The sequence below is a fragment of the Beauveria bassiana genome (genome assembly GCF_000280675.1).
Source record: "Beauveria bassiana ARSEF 2860 unplaced genomic scaffold BBA_S00007, whole genome shotgun sequence".
Classification (NCBI taxonomy): domain Eukaryota; kingdom Fungi; phylum Ascomycota; class Sordariomycetes; order Hypocreales; family Cordycipitaceae; genus Beauveria; species Beauveria bassiana.
The window spans coordinates 988,038-1,008,406 of NW_007930842.1; the positions used below are offsets into that span (position 1 = coordinate 988,038).

The following is a 20,369-nucleotide window of genomic DNA, read 5'->3' on the forward strand; positions in this document are numbered from 1 at the left end:
ACTAGACGACCGATGGAGCTCCACGTCCTTTACCAAGACTCGCATATGCAATGTACATGGACATCTTGTTGCGCCAAATGATCAACGTGAGTTGTCGAATTTCGCCTCCTTTGAGACAGATGGCTGCCGGTAGTTGCTCTGTATAATGCGACGCGTTGCCAAGTATTGGCTGGTGCACGCATTTGGAAAGTATGATCCCGCAAATATATACCCCGCCATCCGCTTGAAGTGCTCCGGGAAGCTGATACATCAGAACTGCAGTGTCTTGGCATAGGAAAGTTCGACGTAAACCGCGCCCTGCCCATTCGAGTTGTGGATCCAAGTCGCTGGCGATGTATTCAGTGACAAATATTTACTTTAGGGCATGCGGCAGCAAATAGGTGAAAGAAGCCGGTGTAGCGTACCCGGTCTGCTCAGCAGGAGGCAGTTTCTGCGAATTATGAGCTGCGCATCCATATCTTTGTCGCTGTGATATGGAACATAGATGGGTATGATAGAGGGGCAGTTTCTTGCTACTGGGACATGAGCGTATTGAGAGTACTGCGTTGTTCGCCGAATGCTCCTCTTCCTTTTGTCGCCATACTTTTGGCCTGTCTTTGATCTGCACCGAGTGTTAATTTGATGTATCGTCGACTATTATACGTGCAACATTTGTACTATACACGCATTTACCTACCATCTACTCATCTAAGTCTCCTTCCCGAGCCACGTCAACGCAGCCTCCTGGCCAGCAGCACTCATCTCATAGCTTGGTGAGCCTTGGCCAATGTCGAACATTTGCACGCGTCTGCTCGCCTCATAAGCCATATCCTCAATATCGTCATCCCACTTCCCTCGCTCTTTGAGTTCAACAAGCTCGACGCTGCGACGCATGAGCTCCGCAAGCTCAGCTGCTTGTGCCTGGAAACTGTTGCCGCTGGTTCTGGGCTTGCGCTTCGATGGCTTCCCGGATGCAGTCAGCGGAATCGGGTCCGAGTCATACATGAGCAATGCCTCGGGAATTTTGAGAGTGGACTTGCGCGGCGGAAAAACGAGACGCGACTTTCGTGGCGTCTTAACCTCGAAAGCTGGGTCCGCCTCCTTGCCGACCATGGCGTCAATTGCCGCAGCCTCGGCGACTGTCATGGTAAAAGACTGCGGGATAAGGAGACCCGGCGAGTGAAACATGAGGCTCGGGCTGGCAAATGCGTCGAACAGATGGGCAGGCTTGCCGAAAAGACCAGGCATCTGCTCCTGCAAAAAGTGCATATGTGAGCCTTCCCGAGGCTGCGGCGGCATGATGCTTTTGCCGGCACGTGCCGTCGGGCGATTGATGCGGTGATCAGGGAGAAACATGGTCCAGTTATATATGCCGTTGTAGGCCATGAAGCCGCGGACGGCAAATCGGGCATGGGGATGCGCTTCGGTCAGGGCCAGTGATGTCGCGAGGCTGGCACCGAGAAAAGAGCCATAGACGTAGACGCCGCGACGGGCACAATTTTCCGGCGCAAAATTCTCGCTTAGCCAGGAGTAGGCAAAGGAGGCATCGTGAACAGGCGTTGGCCACGGCGCCGGAGACGGCCGGTCACGATCCAGCATTGACGGGAGCGAACCTGAGAGGCCGTCCCATCGATACCGGATGCTGGCGACGGGAAGTCCCTTGAGGAAGTCTGGCAACTTGAACGACGAACCGGCATGAGCCGGAAGCGGAGGAAAGTGAATCAGAATAGGCTCATCGTAGTGTAGATTGCTAAGATTGTGCAAGCTATCGACGGCATGTCAGCAGCAGGCGGAGATGAAGACGCGCGCGCAACGTACTCGACAGTGACGTGACCAGAGGAGCCACAGGGGATATCTACGCTGTCAATGGCATTATTGGTACTGAATACGCGTCGAAAAGACGGATTGAAGTGCAAATGGCGACGATGCAGCGGCAGCCATCTACGCATAGTGCCATCTGGCGTCTTAGGGGAATTGAAGTTGAAGGCATCATGGGACCTTTCTTGCTTGAGCAGAGGCAGCTGTGGCAGTCTGTGGCTGGTGTGGGGCGCTACCTAGTACCTAGGAGATTACCTAGGTACATACGGTACATATCCGTACAGTGGACTGTGGGCTGAAGCTGGCCTTGGCAGTTGGCAGGGCACTAAAAAAAGCCAGACGTTGCGCTAAAGTTCGTCTAGAGGCGCTGAAATAGGGAAGCCTGCCCAGATTACGGACAGCCCTGATTTCTTGGCAACGATTTGCACGTTGACATGTAGTCTCTTCGTGATGTACCTAGACCTAGGGAATTTATTTGGTAGATTTAATATGTGATGGATTCCTCATTTATCAGCTTGCTTGGGGACGTCGCATCGCTAGACTTGCTTTGCGACGGGGAGTTGAATAGCATCAGTATCGACGCTGAATCATTTGCCTGCACGGATGGGTACCTATCACCTATGTACCGGAAAAGAGTAGAAAGATTCCGGTCTGGTATGGGGGTTTTTACTTAGAAATTTCGAGGGTTTTCCCCTGTATCTTAGCAGTCTATCCACTAGGTATAGAGGTTCTGAAGGCTCTTCGAGAAAGTCAGTGTAATAAATAAAAAAGATTCCGGTATACACCTATCCGCTAAAGGACTCATCAACTGTACTTCAACTTGGTGTGGCCTAAACCGGGCAAGTCCCGTCACACGTGAACTTGCCCCAGGAATCTGTCTCCCCGTTAAAAACTTTCTTTCATGCATAAGTAACTTGTCGTAGTAAAAATGCGGATCCACCCCTTCATTGATGTGAATTAGGCCTCGCTGCCTCCGACTCGCAAAATCATTCGGCACAGACTGCGAGATGGACATGTATCAATCATGACAGGGTGAAGCTACCAAGATAGCGTCTTCTCGACTCCAAACTCCCACCATGACTGTCGCGTCTTCAACACCACTCGGCAGTTCTAGCTCTAACAAACGGGGCCCTGGTGATGGCGTCGCTGCCCCAGAGCCCGGGGATCCCCCAAGAGCGGAGGCCAGCGAACCAAATGAAGAAGAAAATCTCGAACATACGTAAGCTCCTCCAACTAGCTGTGCCCCAATGCCAGTCACGTATACATGCTTATGTGTCTACAGACGATGGTGGTTGATTGCTTCTGCCTTTCCCATGATTGCTGGCACGTTGGGGCCGGTAGCGTCGGCATTTAGTATTTGTGCTCTGGGTAGACCATGGCGCCAATACATGCCGCCAGGTACGGATTTCCAGTCTGCGACATCTGTACTTGATCCGCCATGGTATGTTGCTTGATCCAATACATATGGCTTTCTAACGCTTGTGACAGGCTTACTGCCGTCAACGCCATTCAGTTGGCAGTGGCGCTTGTCTCCAACGTCTTTCTTCTTCTCAACATGGCTAGACGAGTGAAATTTACCCTTGCACAGCCAATTACCATTGTTGGGTGGTGCGTCTCCCGAATCTCTTCGAGCCATGCAAACTGACTTTCCCAGGTACATATCTTCTTTTTGCCTCATTTCGCTCTGCGCTACCGCCTCTAAACCGTTGCGCCAGGGACTGGATAACCCCGTTGAAGAATACGTCATGTCCCAGGCTTTCTATTATGGCATCTGGGCTGCCATTCTTTACTTTGCCGTTGCCTCGTTCATGACGGCTACCTTTTGGGGCGCATCGACCGGCCATTTCAGCAAGAGCTTCGCTCTGACCAACAGCCAGCGTACTCTGATGCTCCAGACCATCCTTTTTCTCACATACCTCCTCCTAGGCGCCCTCATTTTTAGCACCATTGAAGGCTGGAACTACCTCGATGGCGTGTACTGGGCTGACATCACTCTGTTCACCGTCGGATTTGGTGATTTTGCCACCACCAAAACTCTGGCAAGGGCCCTGGTGCTACCGTATGCGCTCATAGGCGTCATCAGCCTTGGTCTAGTCATTGCGTCTATTCGCAGCATGATCCTGGATCGTGCACGGAGGCGCGTTGGTATTCGAATGGAAGAGAAGACTAGAAGGAAGCTCGTGCGTACCTTGACCAAGTCGGGCAACGACACGATACTAAATCCCATGTCTGGCGAGGTGACAGCGTTAAGCCCTCATGTCACCAACGAATACGAACGTCGCAAGGTTGAATTCGAACTCATGCGTAATATTCAAGATCGTGCGCTGGTCTGGAGGCAGTGGATGGATCTATCAGCGTCTTTTGGTACCTTGATTGTCCTGTGGCTTATCGGTGCACTCGTGTTCTGGTCTACGGAAAGACACTACCAAGAGCAATGGTCTTACTTTGATTCCTTTTACCTATGCTTTGTCTCGCTCACCACCATCGGATATGGTGACCGAGTGCCCATGACCAATGCTGGAAAATCCTTCTTCGTCTTTTGGTCGCTACTCGCACTGCCCACCATGACCGTCCTTATCTCGCATGCCGAAGACACCATTGTCAAGTTTGTCCGAGAAATGACAATCAAGGTGGGCGCAGTCACCATTCTCCCGCGCGACAAAGTCATTGCGAAGATGGAAAAGGAACACCTAAAGGAATATAGCAGCCACCAAGCTAACCCGACTATCGAAGGCGGCGGTTTCATGCGCTGGCGCAGCCGCTCCAAGCAAACCTTGTCACCAGACAAGCACGTCCACAGCCGACCCGACGCCGACGAGGGCACCCTGCGCAAGCGTCAGAGGCGCGCTGCACGCCATAACCATCTCCGTAGCGTCGCCTCCAAGATCCGGCACGCAGCCACCGTCTCCTCCCAGACCAAGAGTCATCAGCACCGCCAACTCGACGAGCTGCCCACTGGCAGGGAGTTTCAGCTGCTTCTCATCGCCGAAATCCGCTCCGTGACGCAACACCTACGCGAGGACAAGCCCCGCCGCTATTCCTTTGAGGAGTGGGCGTGGTTTCTGTGGCTTCTCGGCGAGGACGAGCGCGACGCCCACACGCATCGCAAGGCTCAACCAGGGGAGAAGCGCACCCACGACGTCGCGGCGGCGCAGAGTAGGCTGCATGGAGACACCGCCGCGCGCGTTCAGCAGCCGTTTCAGTGGTCCTGGGTCGGCAGCCGCAGCCCGCTGACGGCAGACCAGGAGGAAAGCGAGTGGGTGCTGGATCGTCTCACGTTTCGCCTGCAAAAGGCGCTCGAGGAGGATGCAGATAGCGAAGAGGCGGCGGCGGCGGCGGCGGCGGCGGCGCCAGCCAAGCGATGCTTGGCGCCCGACACAGAGCTACAAATAAAGCAAAACCAATAACTACAATGTATACATAATCAGTTCCAGTCACATCCATGGAGAATCTCAAATATGGCGCACTGTTTGATATGCTTGAATTTTTACAATGTTGTGTAAATCTCTATACTATATCGCTGACAAGTAGCCGTTGCACGTTCTTTCGCGGCAACTTTTGCCATGCCATGCACAATATCGCTGTAAAGTAGACATTCGCTGATGCTCTCGCGGCAACCTTTGCCTAGAGAAAAAAAGAAAATACTAGTATCATGCCAGTCCGGAGTATCAACGCTTAACGCCAGTTCCAAAGAGTCTGCCCACAGTTTTATGCCACAGAAGGCTCGCTCACGATATAATCCACGTCAACTAGTTGCCGCCAATCAGTAGCCTCTCGTTTCTCTTAATCACGGCATTCAGGCCTTTTTCCAGCTTCTCAGTGTCCCTGCGCGTTGCGGCCAGTGCGGCATCGGCCTCTTCGACCGTCATCAACGCCATAGTGCCTACACCGCGGGCGCCGCCGCCGCTTTTGACCATGTCAATGTTGCCGCCGAGGGTCAGCCCTGGGGGGGCGCCAAAATCTTGGACGGGGCGGGGTCCGCCGCCACCGTCCACTGCACTATAGATGCCGACGCCTGCGGCCGCTTCGGGCCCGTAAAAGTATGGCGCTAGCGAGTTGAGGCTTGCGGCGGCGGCGTCACGCAGGGGGTTGACGCTGCCGGACACGGCGGCAGCAGCCTTACCGCTCGCACCAAGGTTGAGACGCGGCAGCACGTACTGATTGATGTAGCCTAGGGCCTCATCACGCTGCAGCTTGTGAAACGGATCATGCGACTCGGACGGGCCACCGACAGGAAAGATACCGGGCCGGCCATTGGGCACGGCGCGGCCTTTAACAATGGAAAACGCGCCAGAACTTTTTTGGTGCCGGGGAGCCGTAAAGGAACCCGCAGTCTCGGCTGTTGCCGCTATAGCGGCCTGAAGTTGTAAGAAGCTATCTTCCTCCTTCTCTGTCAAGCTGCGGACGCAGTCTCCGTAGGGAGTAATCAGCATGCGGCTACCATCCACGCGGCATTGCTTGCGCACTGGCTTGCCAGACTTGTGAATCGCGAGATCCTCGGGTTGAATCTCGCAGCATTTGCATCCGATGTCTTTGCAGGCATCGGGCTTGTTGCCGGCGATTTGTTGTCCAGTGGCGATAGAATTCAGTCCAGCAACTGGTTTCAGAAGACTAAGCTGCTCAACACCAGTCGAGAGACTCTGGCGAATATCCTCAAACACAGTGGAAGGACCTTGAGGAGGAGCAATAGGTTCATCATCATCTGTGATAGAATCCTGCACTGTAGGTGCCGGAGGCTGCGGTTGCGCGGGGAGAAGCACGGTCTGCTCCAAGACCTTTCCAGACTGATTCTTCACGGGCGACTTGCTCTCAATGGGCTCCGCTTCCTGCCCTGGGGCCACCTTTCCGCCCTTTTCTTCGTCTTGCGGCTCTTCCTTCTTGCAAGCTCCAGCTTCTTCCGCAGCAGCTGTGGTGGCGGCTATTTCCTTGGCGGGCTTCTCTTTGGCAGGCTTCTCTTTGGCAGGTTTCTCCCTCTTCTGTTTTTTCATTCGGCCAAAAACCGGCGCATGGTCAGCTTCGTCAGCTGCAACCGCCTCGGCAATGGCTCTGGTGTCCTGCTTCGTGGCATGCTTGCGCTGCTTGCGCTGCGAACTTTTAGTAGTTTGACGGACCGGTGCACTGCCGACGACTCGGTTAGGCGGAGGAGAGCCAGCGCGCGAGGCTGAGACAGAAGCCGAGACAATGGATGCACTGTCGCTAACAGTCTCGCTTGCAGGTGTCTCTGGCCGCTGCCCGAGAGAGAGTAAGCGTGGTGCGATGGGAGACATGAGGGAGGGCGACTCCAGCCTGACGGGCGTCATGACTCGAAGCGTCCTTGGTCCCAACCTAGGTGTCGCCATGGCGACCTTGGTAGCTCCTCTTTCTTTTTCATCTGATTCATTGTCATTGTTCAGAGAACCGCGCCGAGTATTGTTTTGGCTGTCGCTGGACTGTGTCTTCTTGCACGCGACTTGCTTCCCTTGAGGAGCAATGTTGGGCAGGGCCATTTTTGGAGCGGCAGAAAAAGTAGAAGCGCTTTTTGGTACCTTTGGAGACCCTAGAGCAGGAAACTCTTCGTCAGCCAGAGTTGGCCGCCTTTGGTTGACCTCTGTTTGTGCAGGATATTCTTGAGGTGTGGCTGGTGGTCTTGGCCCAAATCCTGGAGGTGGTCGCCTCGCGCTTGGCTCGGGAGAAGGATGTTCATGAGCGACGATGCTACCTCCAGCAGACGCATAGCCGTAACTAGGCTCAGGATGCGCATGCGCATGCGAAGTCGTCGTTGAGGTGTATCCGTCAAAGGAAGTGTCTAGATCGTCCGCTTCGTCCGCGACTAAAGCGTCGACTGAGCTCGTTGCATCTGCCAATGAAAGCAAATTGTCATCTAGCAGAACAATGTTAGTCTATGATATCTCCTCAATGTGAGATATGTGCCACAAATGCCAAATACTACGAAATGCAACTTTTAGGTACAGGTGTAGAGAGTCTTGCTACAGCTCCCATCATCGCGTTCCACAGTATACATGAGTTCAAAGACGGTAAAAATATAGGGGTATTGGTGCTATATTGCGTCCATCGACGCCCAAAGGGGCTCAGGCGAGCTGTTAACGTACATGGGGAACTGTGGACGACGATGATGGCTTGCCTGACTTGACCCCGACACCAAAAGACCAATCTCGCTTGCGCTCACTTCGGACTTTCCAGCGTATAATATATATAGAAACACAAACTCTTGTGTGCCGCTTCCAAACATTGATGGATGCCATGTCGCACACGCTAGAAACGACGCCATGCCATGTTCGAATCCTTCAGGTATCAGTCACCCTGAGCAATTCAGGTCTTGCAAACGCTTGCTTAACCAAATGCATGTCCCATTCCTCTTGGCTGACAGCATCTTGGAGCTCCCCGGAAAATGAAGGGGCACAAACGCCTTCAAGATTGACTCTAAAATAAAAGGCGGAAAGCAAAGAACCATATGAAATCAACAGTACAACAGTCATGGCCATGACATCGCACCAACTACCAACGGCCATATCCGGCATTGTACATCATGTTGGGATTGTTGAACCCACCTTGATTCTGGCCGTTGAACAGCCCCTGTCCGACTCCGGCATTGCTCTGTGTTTGGTGCTGCATCCTGGCTTGGAGGATGCTCGGGTCCGCAAGATCTACTAAGCCACTCCCCCCCGAGGAGGAAGTGTTAGCATGTCTATGCTTCTTCCCCTTCTTCTTCTGCTTCGACGCGAAGTCTTGGAAAGCTCCAGCATGGTTGCCATAGAGCGATGCAAGGAGACCGGAAGCAGGAGCTGGGGTAGAGGTGATGGAGGGGTACTGGCTCGACAAAGAAGATAGAATAGACTCACGCTTTCCTGATTCGTGGTTCTGATTATTTCCACGGTTTCGTCCCGTGAGACTTTGGAGAAGATCATTCGAGTGATCCTTAAGCGTGTTGTAGCCCGAAGAGCCGAACCCCTGAGTAAACATGCTTGGTGGGGTTCCGGTAGACTTGAGGCCAGGAGGAGGACCTGGCATCGAGCTGGCGTAAAACTGGCTGCCCTGGGTCTGGAACGAGCTCGGCATCATTGAAGACTGTTGTGCCATGATGCGAGGGTTGGCAGCCAGCTTGACGTTCGTTGTCGATGCACTGCTGTCGTTCGCGAAATTAAATCGCGAAGTCTGGCGATTGTGACCCTGACCCTGACCTTGGAATGAGTTGTTCGGGCCACCAATGCCGGGAGGATACTGATCAGTATACCCAGTCTGTGAACGGAGACCCATCTGCTGAGGGGTCATGGATCTGGGCGTGCCCGTAGAAGTCCCTGCGCTGAAACCGGAGCTAGCGAGGGGCGGGCTAAAAACGCCATCGTTCGAGCTTCTTTGAATAGGAGTGATTTGTTGCTGGCTGTATGCGTGCCCCTCTCCAAGTCGATCTTTCCCTTCAGGCTCACCACCGAGGACAAGGCTGCCACCGGCTTCAACGCCGTCTTCCGAACCCTCGTGGAGTTCGAGCTGGTTGTTGTGTTCGGTGCGCGAATCTTTGTCTTCCCGCATCGCCTTTCGCTTCTCACCTCCGCGAATATCGAACATGGGAGGACCCATGTCTCCCCCGGATTGTGTTGTAAAAGTAGGCAGTGTAGACTTTCTAAGAATGTCGAGAAGAGCTGTCACGCTGAGCTGCGAAACAGGCCGAGCGGTTGCGCTGCTCTGCTCGGCTTCTTCCGATGGGGATTTGGAGTTGGACGTGACCGCTTTCGAGGAAGAAGCCTCGGGAACTTCCAGAGGCTCTTGTCTTTCGGTGGTTACAGGTACCGATGCTGACACTGCAGGGCTTGAGGTAGCACCGCTAGTGGCATGAGATCCCCTGCGGCTTCGCACTGGCAGCCGAGCCCAATTGGCGGATGAAGGGAGAGCAGAGGAATCACCAGTCTCCGAGTCGCCTTTGCTCAGCGACCTGGCCATGGGCTGTGCAGAGGTCGAAGGGACAGGCGCAGGCACCGGCACTGGTGGCGGTGTTGGGTGAGAAACTTGTCGCGAGGCGGCTCGAGAGGAGTTGCCACCGCTTGGTAGAGGGCGCTGAGTATGAATACTATTCATGGAAGATAAGTCCTGTCTCGTATAGCTGTCTTCCTCGTCACCTTGCTCATGTAAAAACATGCAGCCAGGATTGTTGCACTTTTCGTTCTTCAGCCAAGCTGAACAGTACTTAGTCGTACCGTGTTGCGCCTTGAGGACTCGGTCGCCGTTGTGAGAGCCGTGAACTGCTTGAATGCAGCGCATAGCCTCATCAGGTGTCTCGAAAGTAACATATATGCCTAGTGAATGATGCTGGCCGTCGGGACTTTTTCGATTGCTAATCGATATTTTTTGAATATTCCCGTATTGACCGAAAAATTCGGGCTTTCGTAACGTCTTTAGGAGCTCGTCCTCACGCACAGTTGGTGCCAGTCCTGTGATGTAGACTAGGTTCTTTTGTACGACTCGTACCCCGACCAGGTTTTTGCGGTTTTCCTTCTCGGCTTCGCGCTTTAGGACTTCTTTTTGCCGTTGTTCTTGTACGCGCTTCTTTTGGTTTTTCTGGATGTTGGCGCGGAACTGGGCGACTCTGTTCATGGGAACCGTCAGCAACTGCCGAAGTCAAAAGTGCGTTGTGAAATGTACTCTTCTTGCGTAACAACTTTCCACTCTATTGTTTTCTCATCATAGGGCCGTCGACATGCCGGACACAGCCCGTTCATGTTGTTCTTGATATTATTGAAGCAGAACTGACAGACCTGTGTGACCGTTGTTAGCACCTTCTACAGCCTTTTAGCGCTTTCGTCCAGCGCATACCTGATAACCACAGGGACACGGTCGGAAGTTCCTGTCCGACAGGTCGAACTCTTCAATGCAAAGAGGGCTATAGCACACAGTCAGTCACAGTGGCGTGTGGCGCGAAGCACTTGGGTTGCTGCTTGCTCATCGACCAGAGAGGGCGGGCGGTTGAAAACTTACCAAACATCTTCCTCTTCGTCTATGAATGTATCTTGCGGCGCCATAATATAGATGTGAGGGGTGAAGAGGAGGGTATCAATGAATAAACGCGTCGAAGTGTATAACTCTAATGGACAGGAGAGGTGAATGATTCAGCTCTTCAGGTTCTTGCTGGCGAGAAAGTTCCTAGCGCCCGACGCCCCTCTGGGACTAGGCTCATTTTAGCCTCACGTGATACTGAGATGAGACCCACTTGAAAACGCCCATAGTGAAGTACATGTGTTTCTTCGGCTATCACCACTCCTGGCAAGTACATTACTAATGTCGGCAGATCCCCGGAGACTCCCCAGCAGCAGAACCGTTAAGGTGAGATCCCGGGATACGCCAAGCATCGAAGCGTCGAACATCGCTAAACAGCAAGCCCAATCGTCCGTTCGCCAATTGGTCTGACAGAGGCACCGAATTGGCTATGGCAACCAAGATGACCAGAAGCGGCTCGCTGGCTTCAGCTCTGAGGCCAGGGAGGCAGCCCCTCCACGGCCTTAATGTCCCGGTCGCCCGCGGCGTCTCGACCTCTGCGCCGAAGCTGGTCGCGATGCCCAAGGATGTCCAAAACATGAGAATGGCACCCCGTGACCACATCGGCGAGCTCAAGGCGCCAATTGTTAACCCCGCCGACAAGTACCAGAGCAAGGCCGATAACATGCACCGATACGGCGCCTGGGTGATGGGCTGCCTTCCGAGATACGTCCAGCAGTTTTCTGTTTGGAAAGATGAGCTCACGATCTACATTCCTCCCTCCGGAGTCATCCCCACCTTTACGTTTCTAAAGTGTCCGTATATTTGTGTGTCAATTCTCTCAAAGAAGTACTAAACTCAGTACTAGACAACACCGCCGCCGAGTTCACCCAGGTCAGCACCGTCACTGCCGCCGATTATCCCACCCGCGATAAGCGCTTCGAGGTCGTGTACAACCTACTTTCTATCCGCCACAACTCCCGCATCCGCGTCAAGACTTACGCCGACGAGACCTCTGCTGTCCCTAGTATAACTGGTCTCTTTGACGGCGCCAACTGGTACGAGCGTGAGGTCTACGACTTGTACGGCGTCTACTTTACTGGTCACCCCGATCTCCGCCGAATCATGACCGATTACGGCTTTGAGGGCCATCCTCTTCGAAAGGACTTCCCCCTTACTGGTTATACCGAGATCCGATACGATGAGGAGAAGAAACGCATCGTCACGGAGCCCCTAGAGCTTACCCAGGCCTTCCGTAACTTCGAGGGTGGTTCAAGTGTTTGGGAGCAAGTTGGCAAGGGAGAGGACCGCAAACCCGAATCTTTCAAGCTTCCTACGCCGAAGCCTGAGGAGAAGAAGGAGGAGCCAAAGAAATAGACTTTTTCTATTCTGTCGTGTACATCATCCTGCAGCTTCAGATTCTGCAACCCAGTTAAGCCCGTGTGTCAACTAATCGAAAGCGCACACTTTGGCGTTCATTCGATTCAAAGAATTGACTGTGTTTTAAGTAACAACGAATTTGATCCCGATATGCGCTTTTGAATTTCGGTGCTGCATGTGTCCGCCACGTATCATGGGGTGGTATTTCAATAGTCTACTGTTCGCTATGCCTACCGCTTCTTTCAACCTTCGTTACTGCTAGCGCCAAGGAAGAAATGACAATAGAAAATGGAGACCCAGCGCTAGCTTCGATAAGAAAAGTTTGGAAGGAACAAAAAGATACACCTTGAATTTTAGAGCCCTCCCAATGATTTGCGCCTGATCTGAAGATGCTCAAGAGGTGAGGAGCCAAGTTTCAAAAATTGACAAGTACCCTCCCTCTGGATTGACCAAGACAACAGGTAGAGAAAACATAACAAAGAAAAAACTCCAGAAGATGCTAAAAACTCCAGGTAGCGACGCGCATGAAATAGTGGTATTGACTCTCAGGCTGGGGAAAGATCCAGCTGCGGATATTGCTTCCGTCCATGGTGGTTTTGGTCGAGCCAAAACTAATCATTAGAAAAGCATACACCATATACTCGCTTGGCTCGGCCTACTGTGATCTATTTTTCGCGATATTCATAGTAGTCCTTATCCCCTTTGTCATATGACTTGGAGTCGCCATAATCATAGTCGTGATCTTGGCTATCTCCATGATCATCTTCATAGATTTGAGCGTCATCGACGTAGTCAACTGAGCCTTCGTTTCCAGATTCTGCGTACTGAATGGTAGACTGTTCATTGTTGTCGTTAGATCGATTCATAGAGATGTCTATATCATTCAAACGTACCCGGTGATAGTCGAAATCATACTGATCAATGTTCTGTTGGTCCTCCTCACTCATGCCTTGCTGCGCACGATATTCCTGTTCTTGTTGCTTGCGTCTGGCTTCCTCCTCCAACCGCTTTTGTTGTGGGGAAACGGGAATGTTCATCTGCGGGTGCATAGCTTGCACAATGGCCAGATAGCTATACATGAAGTTGCTGAGGAGGACTTGGCTGAGCAACGGTCGGCGAGGATTGGCCAACTTGATATGTGCCATACGATAAATCGCGCGCTCTTCCAGAAGAGGGAATCTTGTCCAGTTATAGTCAACATCTGGCTGGAGCGGCTTGTAGATGGGCTCATCCGGCACATGAAGCAGTGAGTTCTTCCTGGTGCTCCTCTCCTTCTCCTTCTCTTCCTTTCTCTTGCCCCCGCCGAAGATGGATGTAAAAATATTGCCGTCTTTTTCTTTTTTCGAATCGCCTTTTCTCAAACCCTCCTTTCTCTTTTCCTCTTGCAGCTTGCCATCAAAAGACTCACGGTCCAGTACAAGACTTTCCCGCGCCTTGGGGGCAGTTTTATCGATTGAAGTTTGAAGAACATCCAATCTGGCGTTGTCTTGAATCTTTTCTGCGAGCGCCTTGGCCTTTGACTTTTTACCGTCGTCCCTCTTTTTGTCGTCAGTCACACCTTTAAGCCACTTCCAAGCACCACTCGACTTGAAGCTAGAAGCATCGTCATCTTTGTCCTTCTTGGACTTCTTCTCGTTCTTGCGCTCATCTGGACCAAGTGTAGGAATAAATGTTAAAGCGTCGGTCCTGGTGTTACCGCCACCTGGCAAGCTGGGGTTCGAAGCCAGACCTTCGCTGAGAGTTTGCGACTGAGGCGTTTGCGGCGGTGACTTTGGTGTATACTGAGCTGAGGAGTGCTGATACTGTTGATGCTGTTGATTTTGGGATTGCAGAGACTTCTTCTGAGTTTGGTGTTGCTGAGTTTGTGCTTGTACGCTCTGCTGATGTTGATGATGCACTCCATATACTTTGCTTCCATGGTTGACTCCCGTATCGCGACTGCTGCGCGGTAAAGCCTCTTCCTGGACAGTGTTGAGCTGAGCGCCGTCACTGGCAGCGTTCCTTTGAGACGAGGATCTTTGGGGGAAAGCATCCGTAGCTCGTGTCTCATGAGTTGATGAGGCAGGAGACGATGGTTGTTCCGTGATGGAGATCGTTGGAGGTAAAGATGGCTCGGGAGCCAGGACCGCTTCTTCTTCGCCAGGAATGTTTGCGTCATTGGACATACTGGGGCTGAGAGATGTGCCTTCGAGTGCTGCGAGCGCGGCGGGAGATTCTTGTGAGAATTTGTTCTGGCGGCGAACAGCGCGGTTCGGTCTCGAGAAATTTTCATGAACCGTCTCGGACTGAGCTCGCACCGAGTCCTGGTCTCTTGGCGCACCTTGTAGAGGAGGGCTGGCCATTGGCAAGCTCTGGCTTTCCTGCCGACGGCTTGTAATACGCCGTGACACGGTCCCTCGATCGCCTTTGCGAAGGCTCCCACCCTTGCGATAAGTCGTTCGCGTTGATCGACGCAACCCCATTCCAGGAGCCATGGGTAGGATTGGCATATCGTCCCGATTGTCTTGCGAGTCGCCATACTGAGTGTGTGTTTCTTCTGAAAGCCTCTGCACAACCCCAGCAGGATCATTGACAAGCTCTTCCAGACTGAGCTCAAGGGACTGATTGCCCCGTCGTGATCTTTGACGTTCTAATCGCTCGGCTCCATCCATATAGCCCTCTGCCCCTGAACCACTTATTTGGCGAGAAAGCATGGACTTCCTACGAAGCAAAGAGCTCGATTCGCTGCTTCCCCTATCTCCTTCTACAGACAGATGGCTCTCGCCGGAGCGTCGTCTGATGGAGTTGACTCTATTCTCTAGGAATGATTTGAATTCCGACGGGGCCAACTCCGGATGCACTCTGGCCGGAACCCAGAGTAACCTCGATGGGTCATCCTCGTCATCATTGCCTGTCGGTGCTATTGAAGGGATCGAAGACAGCGTCATAGGCATGTCTGGATCAACTCGGTTGCCCACATCCATGGACAACCGGCGCAGCGCCTGTAAGTTGCTGAGTTCCTGAGCGATATCACTAGGGTTATCGATATTTGTTAGCGGGAATTGGGAGCCAGAGGCGTCTGCTTGGACATCTCGAAGAGACACCGGTGAGGTTGGCACAGATGGTGGCTGTCCACGTGCACCCTGTTCCAAAGAACTCGATCGGTGCGCCGAGTTGAGCAGATGTAAGGTCTGTGGTGTTTTGAGCCCTTGATCGTTGTATGAAGTTTGTGACGTATTTTGATGATCGGTAACGGAGCGTTTGAGTGGCTGCCTGCCGGTACTGGAGTGCGACCCGAAGTGAGTGCTGTGAAGCCCGATCTGTTCTTGATAGCCGTCATCAATATAGCTGAGAGGCCGGTTGCTCTCCTGGGGAGAGTCGTCTTCATCACCGTACATGGTTCCAATCGCTTCGGTGACGTGGTGGCTGGGATCGGATATCGAGAGCTGGGTCGTATGACCGCGTTTGACGTTGAAGTTGTCGCCCAACCTGGAATGTGGCCCCTGGGCCTATACGTTTGGTTAGTGAGGAAGTCACATCATACGGGCGGCTAAGTGTGCTGGATGATGCACGAGAGTCTCGAGCCCTGCCCTGAGGCAATAGCAACAAAGATGTATGGTGACCGCGCAGGCTGTAGCGTAAGGACTCAGTACGCACCATCGTTGAAGGTGGCATATTGGCCGAAGACGAGGCCGACCCGCTAAAAGTCGCTGTCAAGATATCGTCTCGTACAGTAGAAAGAATCTTGATCGCTATCCTCTGTTATCCTGCATGTAGGAATGCTGCGATGTGGCTGGCGCGTATGGCGCTGTCGTCCAAACGGGGGGTCAAGAAACCCGACGACTCCTGAGCACGGCGACCGTCATGTATTACTGTCGCATACTGCGCCGAGAGATATGATGCAGCAGGAGGATGGTCCAAAGGCGGTTGTTGTTTGGCAAAATAGATGGAAGATCGGTCTCGTGTAGTCTATCGTGTTAGATTTCACTGCTGCGCGGGCCTCGTAAATGACGGCGATGGTCCTAACCTTGGAGTGCTGTCTCATGGCGCAGCAACCTGGAGAAGTCACCAGTACCTGACAGGGTCAGTGACCGAGCCCCGGAACCAGGGCATTTGGCGGCGGGCTTTACGTGCCCCACTATGTACCTCCATGTATCCTATCAGTGACCTGGCTGGCAGCGTCCACACGGCTGATGGAGTTTGTCCCCAATCCTGGCGCCCACATCACGTGGCCCATGCGGCGAGGCAAAGTACCTTTCTGCAGTTCTTCTTCAGGTATTTATTGATTTGATATTTAGCTACTCAGTATTCTATCAATAGTCACTTACTCGCTCCGCATTTGACTCGATTCATGTCCACATCACGCCGAGCTGGTTTGACCTGCTATTTGACCTGCTATTTAACCACGGACTCGACATCAAGCCCTCTTCAAGACGTTGTAATATTGGGCTGCCCGCCGCACCCACGCCTCATTCGACCCAGGCTGGAACCTAACACTGCACCAACAAGTACCGCTAATGATAGATGCTACTCTCAGACAGAACGCCGATGAGGGCTAACCCTTGATGCCAATGTGAGTCTCCGACGAGAGTGGTAGGACGCCACTGAGGAACTACATCTTGGTGAGTAGGTTGCGCCCACATGCTTGATGGGATGGCAACAAGTGACAGTCATGGTACCATTCGACATAACTTGGGCCACTTGCGCAGAGCTTTGAAGGCAACTCAGAAGGAAACTAACATCTTTCATGGATATGTGAGCGATTATGGCGCTCATTGAAGCAGCAAAAGTTTCGCCGAAGCCGCCAGACACGCAGCGGAGTCTGTACATGTTCACCTTGAACCTGTGGTGCTCTCTAACAAGCCCGCTACAGCCATACTCATGTCATAATGCTACTACTATGATACTTACACAACTACAATTTATCAATTGTGAGACGATCGACTGCAGCCGTAGAGAGGTAAAGTCACTGGTGGTGTGGTGATGCAGGATAGAGATGAGGACGAGGCGTGGCAGTGATAGGCGAATTATTTCTAGGTGTCACAGGTAAAACAGGTACCTGCAGAAACGGCAACATGATTCTTTGGCTTCCGTCAGGTGTCACCTGGGTAAATATGCAGCCGCTGTTGAAAAAGTAGCTATTGCATGATTGCCTAGGCGCTCTTAGTTGTATAGAGACCGACCCGACTGGCTTAAGCAGTGTTCATCCAAGCAAAGCGAGAGGTTTTCAGTTGTACATGCCGAATCTGCTTTAACAGATTACACTGCGATTCCGTTTCAACCAAGACGCTCCATTTGCAGTATTACCTGCTTCTTTGTAGACTTTTCATGAAGCATTGATACTATTGGACTGTTCGGTAGGTAAATAGCTAGGTAGGCAGCTACCTAAGGTACTCGGCACCAAAGAAAAGCTCCACAACCCATTTTCCCCTTGTGCGGCGCCATCTCAGGCACCCTTGCACCAAAAAATTATATCCAGGGCCCCATAAGAGCTTCGCTCACGCTGCCCCAGCACTCTGGATTCTGGCCGCCAAGCTTGACGCAGCAGCGCTCTTTTTACACTAAAACAGCCTCTGCTGCAGCGCGCGCCGCAACATATTCTCCTTCGCCTCATTTCCAACCCCAAACATCCACCACTTCGTCCTTTTTTCCCTGGCGTCGCATCCTCCCTATCGCCAATCGTCCTCGATTCCCGACTCTCGTTTCGAGATACCCGTTTCAAGCGCTCCTGTCGTCTCGTGATAGAATGGCCGCGGTAAGTGTTTGCTTTCTGTCCCCTATCTTGGATGCCTTGCAGCTGCTGTGCATGTCGGGGCGCCGCCTCCAACGCGTGCCGCCAGCTGTAACGACCTGCCGGCCCAGTGAGTGATACAGCAAACGGACTCGTCCATATTTATCTCCCCTCACACGCGACTCGGCTGCTTTCTCTCTCTCTTCACTTTCCTTTCCTTCATCTGCTTTCTGCCTATTCGCATCCGCAACTGCCCTCGCGACGTCGAAAAAAGAGTCATGAATCGATTACCCGAGTTCTACGAGGCCCGGGCACCGGCACCAACAAACGCGCACCAAGTTCCAAATCAATGGTGCCAGCAGCGTCCCCAAAGCACCATGGCTAACCTGAACCAGCCCAGGACATTCAACAACCAAGGCTACCTCCAGAACGGCGGTGCCCCTCAGCCGGGAGCTGCTCCCCTTCTGCCGAACCAAGGCCGTGTCATTCAGACTGGTCCTATGCGAGTTCTCTGCGTCGCAGATGTTCGAGGTATTCGCCACGTCGCCGTTTGCTCCCCGAAATGCGAAGCTAACCGCCAACAGGTAACCTGCGATCACTCAACGACCTTGCCAAACAGGCCCGCGCGAACTACATCATCCACACCGGCGATTTTGGTTTCTACGATGATACATCTTTGGATAGAATCGTCGAGAAGACGCTGAAGCACGTTGCTCAGTACTCCCCCCTCATTTCAGAGCCAGTCAAGAAGGCCATTCAACAAGGTGGTCCCGGCCCCATCAAGTCTCGATTCCCCGCCAGCGATCTGCCTCTTTCCGAGCTCCCGCTCCTGCTCAACGGCACGCTCAAGCTCGATGTCCCCGTTCACACTGTTTGGGGTGCTTGCGAAGACGTGCGCGTTCTCGAAAAGTTTCGATCTTCAGAATACAAGGTTCACAACCTCCACATCATTGACGAGGCTAGATCAATGCTACTAGAGATTGGCGGTGTCAAGCTTCGTCTGCTCGGCCTCGGTGGTGCCGTCGTTATGCACAAGCTTTTTGATAACGGGGAGGGCCGCACCACTATTGCTGGTGGACAGGGTACGATGTGGACAACTCTTCTTCAGATGGGCGAGCTGGTGGACACTGCGCACAGAGTCTACGATCCGACTGAAACTCGAGTCTTCATTACCCATGCCTCCCCTGCCAGAGAAGGCATTCTCAACCAGCTTTCCGTAGCACTCAAGGCCGATTTTTCTGTCTCGGCCGGTCTCCATTTCCGCTACGGAAGCTCTTACAACGAGTTCAGCGTGAATCCCACGCTTGATCACTACCGTGGCAAGCTAGCTGCCTCCAAAGCCTCGTTCAACGACGTTTGGGAGACAGTCAAGGGTGAGGTTGAGCCTGCCATTTCCCAAAACGAAGCTCAGCAGAACCTCCTCAAGAACGCTCTTCAGATCGTGGAGAAAATGCCTACTACCGCTGCTGGCGGTAACCCCTTCGGCGGCCCGGTCAGCGGACATGCGGCCCTCGGACAGGTTGACGAGAGCGCTTTCAAAAATATGTGGAACTTTAACTTGGCTGATGCCGCTTTTGGCTATCTTGTTTTGGAAATCCAAGACGGTCGCATTGGTACGGAGATGCGCGCTCAGGGCTTCAACTTCTCGCATAGAGGAGCCAAGCAACAGTCTGGCGCTGCTGCTAGCGCACCCGTCACCTCGACCTCCGCCAGTGCGCCAACACCACCTCCCGCTCCTGCCGCGCTTACTTCTCGCCCACCACCTGACAAGCACGACAAGCATGAGAAACAGGCCAAGGGTTCCACGCCTGCCAAGCCGGCCACTCCCCAGCCTAACCAGAGCAATACAAACAAGGATACGGAGAAGACTCCTGCCTCCGCCAACGGCGGTCCTGACCCCGTTACCTCTCCCGCCCCCAAGACATATCCCTCTGACATCATTGGCTTGTTCATCATGAATGTCAGCACCGAAGACCAGTGCCGTGAACTGTTCAGCGATGCAGACAGGGCCAAGATTGTCAAGATTGAGAAGTGGGGTAGCTCGAACAAGGTTGTCCAATTCAAGAGCACCGCTGACCGAGATGCTGCTATGGATAATTTGCCAGACTCTGTTAAGACAAGAACCTCGGAGGACCGCAGCAAGCCCTGGGTCAAGATTTTCCAACCTCGTGAGACTAAAGGTGGCGCCCGCGGCGGTGCTGGGAACTGGGGCGCCAATGCACGCGGCGGCGCTAGCGCGAGCGGATATCGCAGCGCGGGAGGAGCAAGTGACTCCGAAAGCAACATCCGTGGTGGCCGTGGCGGTCGCGGTGGTCGCGGTGGCCGAGGCGGTGAACGTGGTCGAGGAGCTCGAGGCCGTGGAGGCAAGGGTGACGCTAGCACGTCTTCACCCGCTGAGTAAATAAGCAGCGTGATCTTCTTGAAGAAGAAGAGAAAGAGTTGATCTGCTAGTGGCAGAAAGACGGCGATTACCGGGGAGAAGTGTGTTTCAAGTACGTTTCTATAAGGAAGAAAAGAA

The 20,369-nt window shown here is 53.0% G+C and overlaps 6 protein-coding genes across 6 annotated transcripts; 3 read left to right on the top strand and 3 right to left on the bottom strand.

The window, feature by feature from the left end:
* Positions 1-687: 687 nt before the first annotated feature.
* On the bottom strand, positions 688-1,928 carry BBA_03549 (uncharacterized protein; the record flags this gene model as incomplete). Its single annotated transcript, XM_008598646.1, has 2 exons — positions 688-1,744; positions 1,798-1,928. The coding sequence occupies 2 exons, from the start codon at positions 1,926-1,928 to the stop codon at positions 688-690; spliced, it is 1,188 nt and encodes a 395-aa protein (XP_008596868.1).
* A 945-nt stretch (positions 1,929-2,873) lies between these two features.
* On the top strand, positions 2,874-5,204 carry BBA_03550 (ion channel protein; the record flags this gene model as incomplete). The annotated part of the gene is made up of 4 exons (XM_008598647.1): positions 2,874-3,016; positions 3,080-3,238; positions 3,286-3,405; positions 3,452-5,204. The coding sequence occupies 4 exons, from the start codon at positions 2,874-2,876 to the stop codon at positions 5,202-5,204; spliced, it is 2,175 nt and encodes a 724-aa protein (XP_008596869.1).
* A 342-nt stretch (positions 5,205-5,546) lies between these two features.
* BBA_03551 (RNA recognition domain-containing protein) lies at positions 5,547-10,808 on the bottom strand (the record flags this gene model as incomplete). Its single annotated transcript, XM_008598648.1, has 5 exons — positions 5,547-7,657; positions 8,301-10,375; positions 10,432-10,544; positions 10,603-10,669; positions 10,765-10,808. The coding sequence occupies 5 exons, from the start codon at positions 10,806-10,808 to the stop codon at positions 5,547-5,549; spliced, it is 4,410 nt and encodes a 1,469-aa protein (XP_008596870.1).
* Positions 10,809-11,224: 416 nt separating this feature from the next.
* Positions 11,225-12,138, top strand: BBA_03552 (NADH dehydrogenase iron-sulfur protein; the record flags this gene model as incomplete). Its single annotated transcript, XM_008598649.1, has 2 exons — positions 11,225-11,576; positions 11,630-12,138. 2 exons carry the CDS (start codon positions 11,225-11,227, stop codon positions 12,136-12,138), a joined length of 861 nt encoding a protein of 286 aa, XP_008596871.1.
* A 668-nt stretch (positions 12,139-12,806) lies between these two features.
* Positions 12,807-15,795, bottom strand: BBA_03553 (telomere silencing protein Zds1, putative; the record flags this gene model as incomplete). The annotated part of the gene is made up of 3 exons (XM_008598650.1): positions 12,807-12,977; positions 13,035-15,629; positions 15,778-15,795. The coding sequence occupies 3 exons, from the start codon at positions 15,793-15,795 to the stop codon at positions 12,807-12,809; spliced, it is 2,784 nt and encodes a 927-aa protein (XP_008596872.1).
* A 2,334-nt stretch (positions 15,796-18,129) lies between these two features.
* On the top strand, positions 18,130-20,252 carry BBA_03554 (calcineurin-like phosphoesterase; the record flags this gene model as incomplete). Its single annotated transcript, XM_008598651.1, has 2 exons — positions 18,130-18,382; positions 18,436-20,252. The coding sequence occupies 2 exons, from the start codon at positions 18,130-18,132 to the stop codon at positions 20,250-20,252; spliced, it is 2,070 nt and encodes a 689-aa protein (XP_008596873.1).
* Between the last annotated feature and the right edge of the window lie 117 nt (positions 20,253-20,369).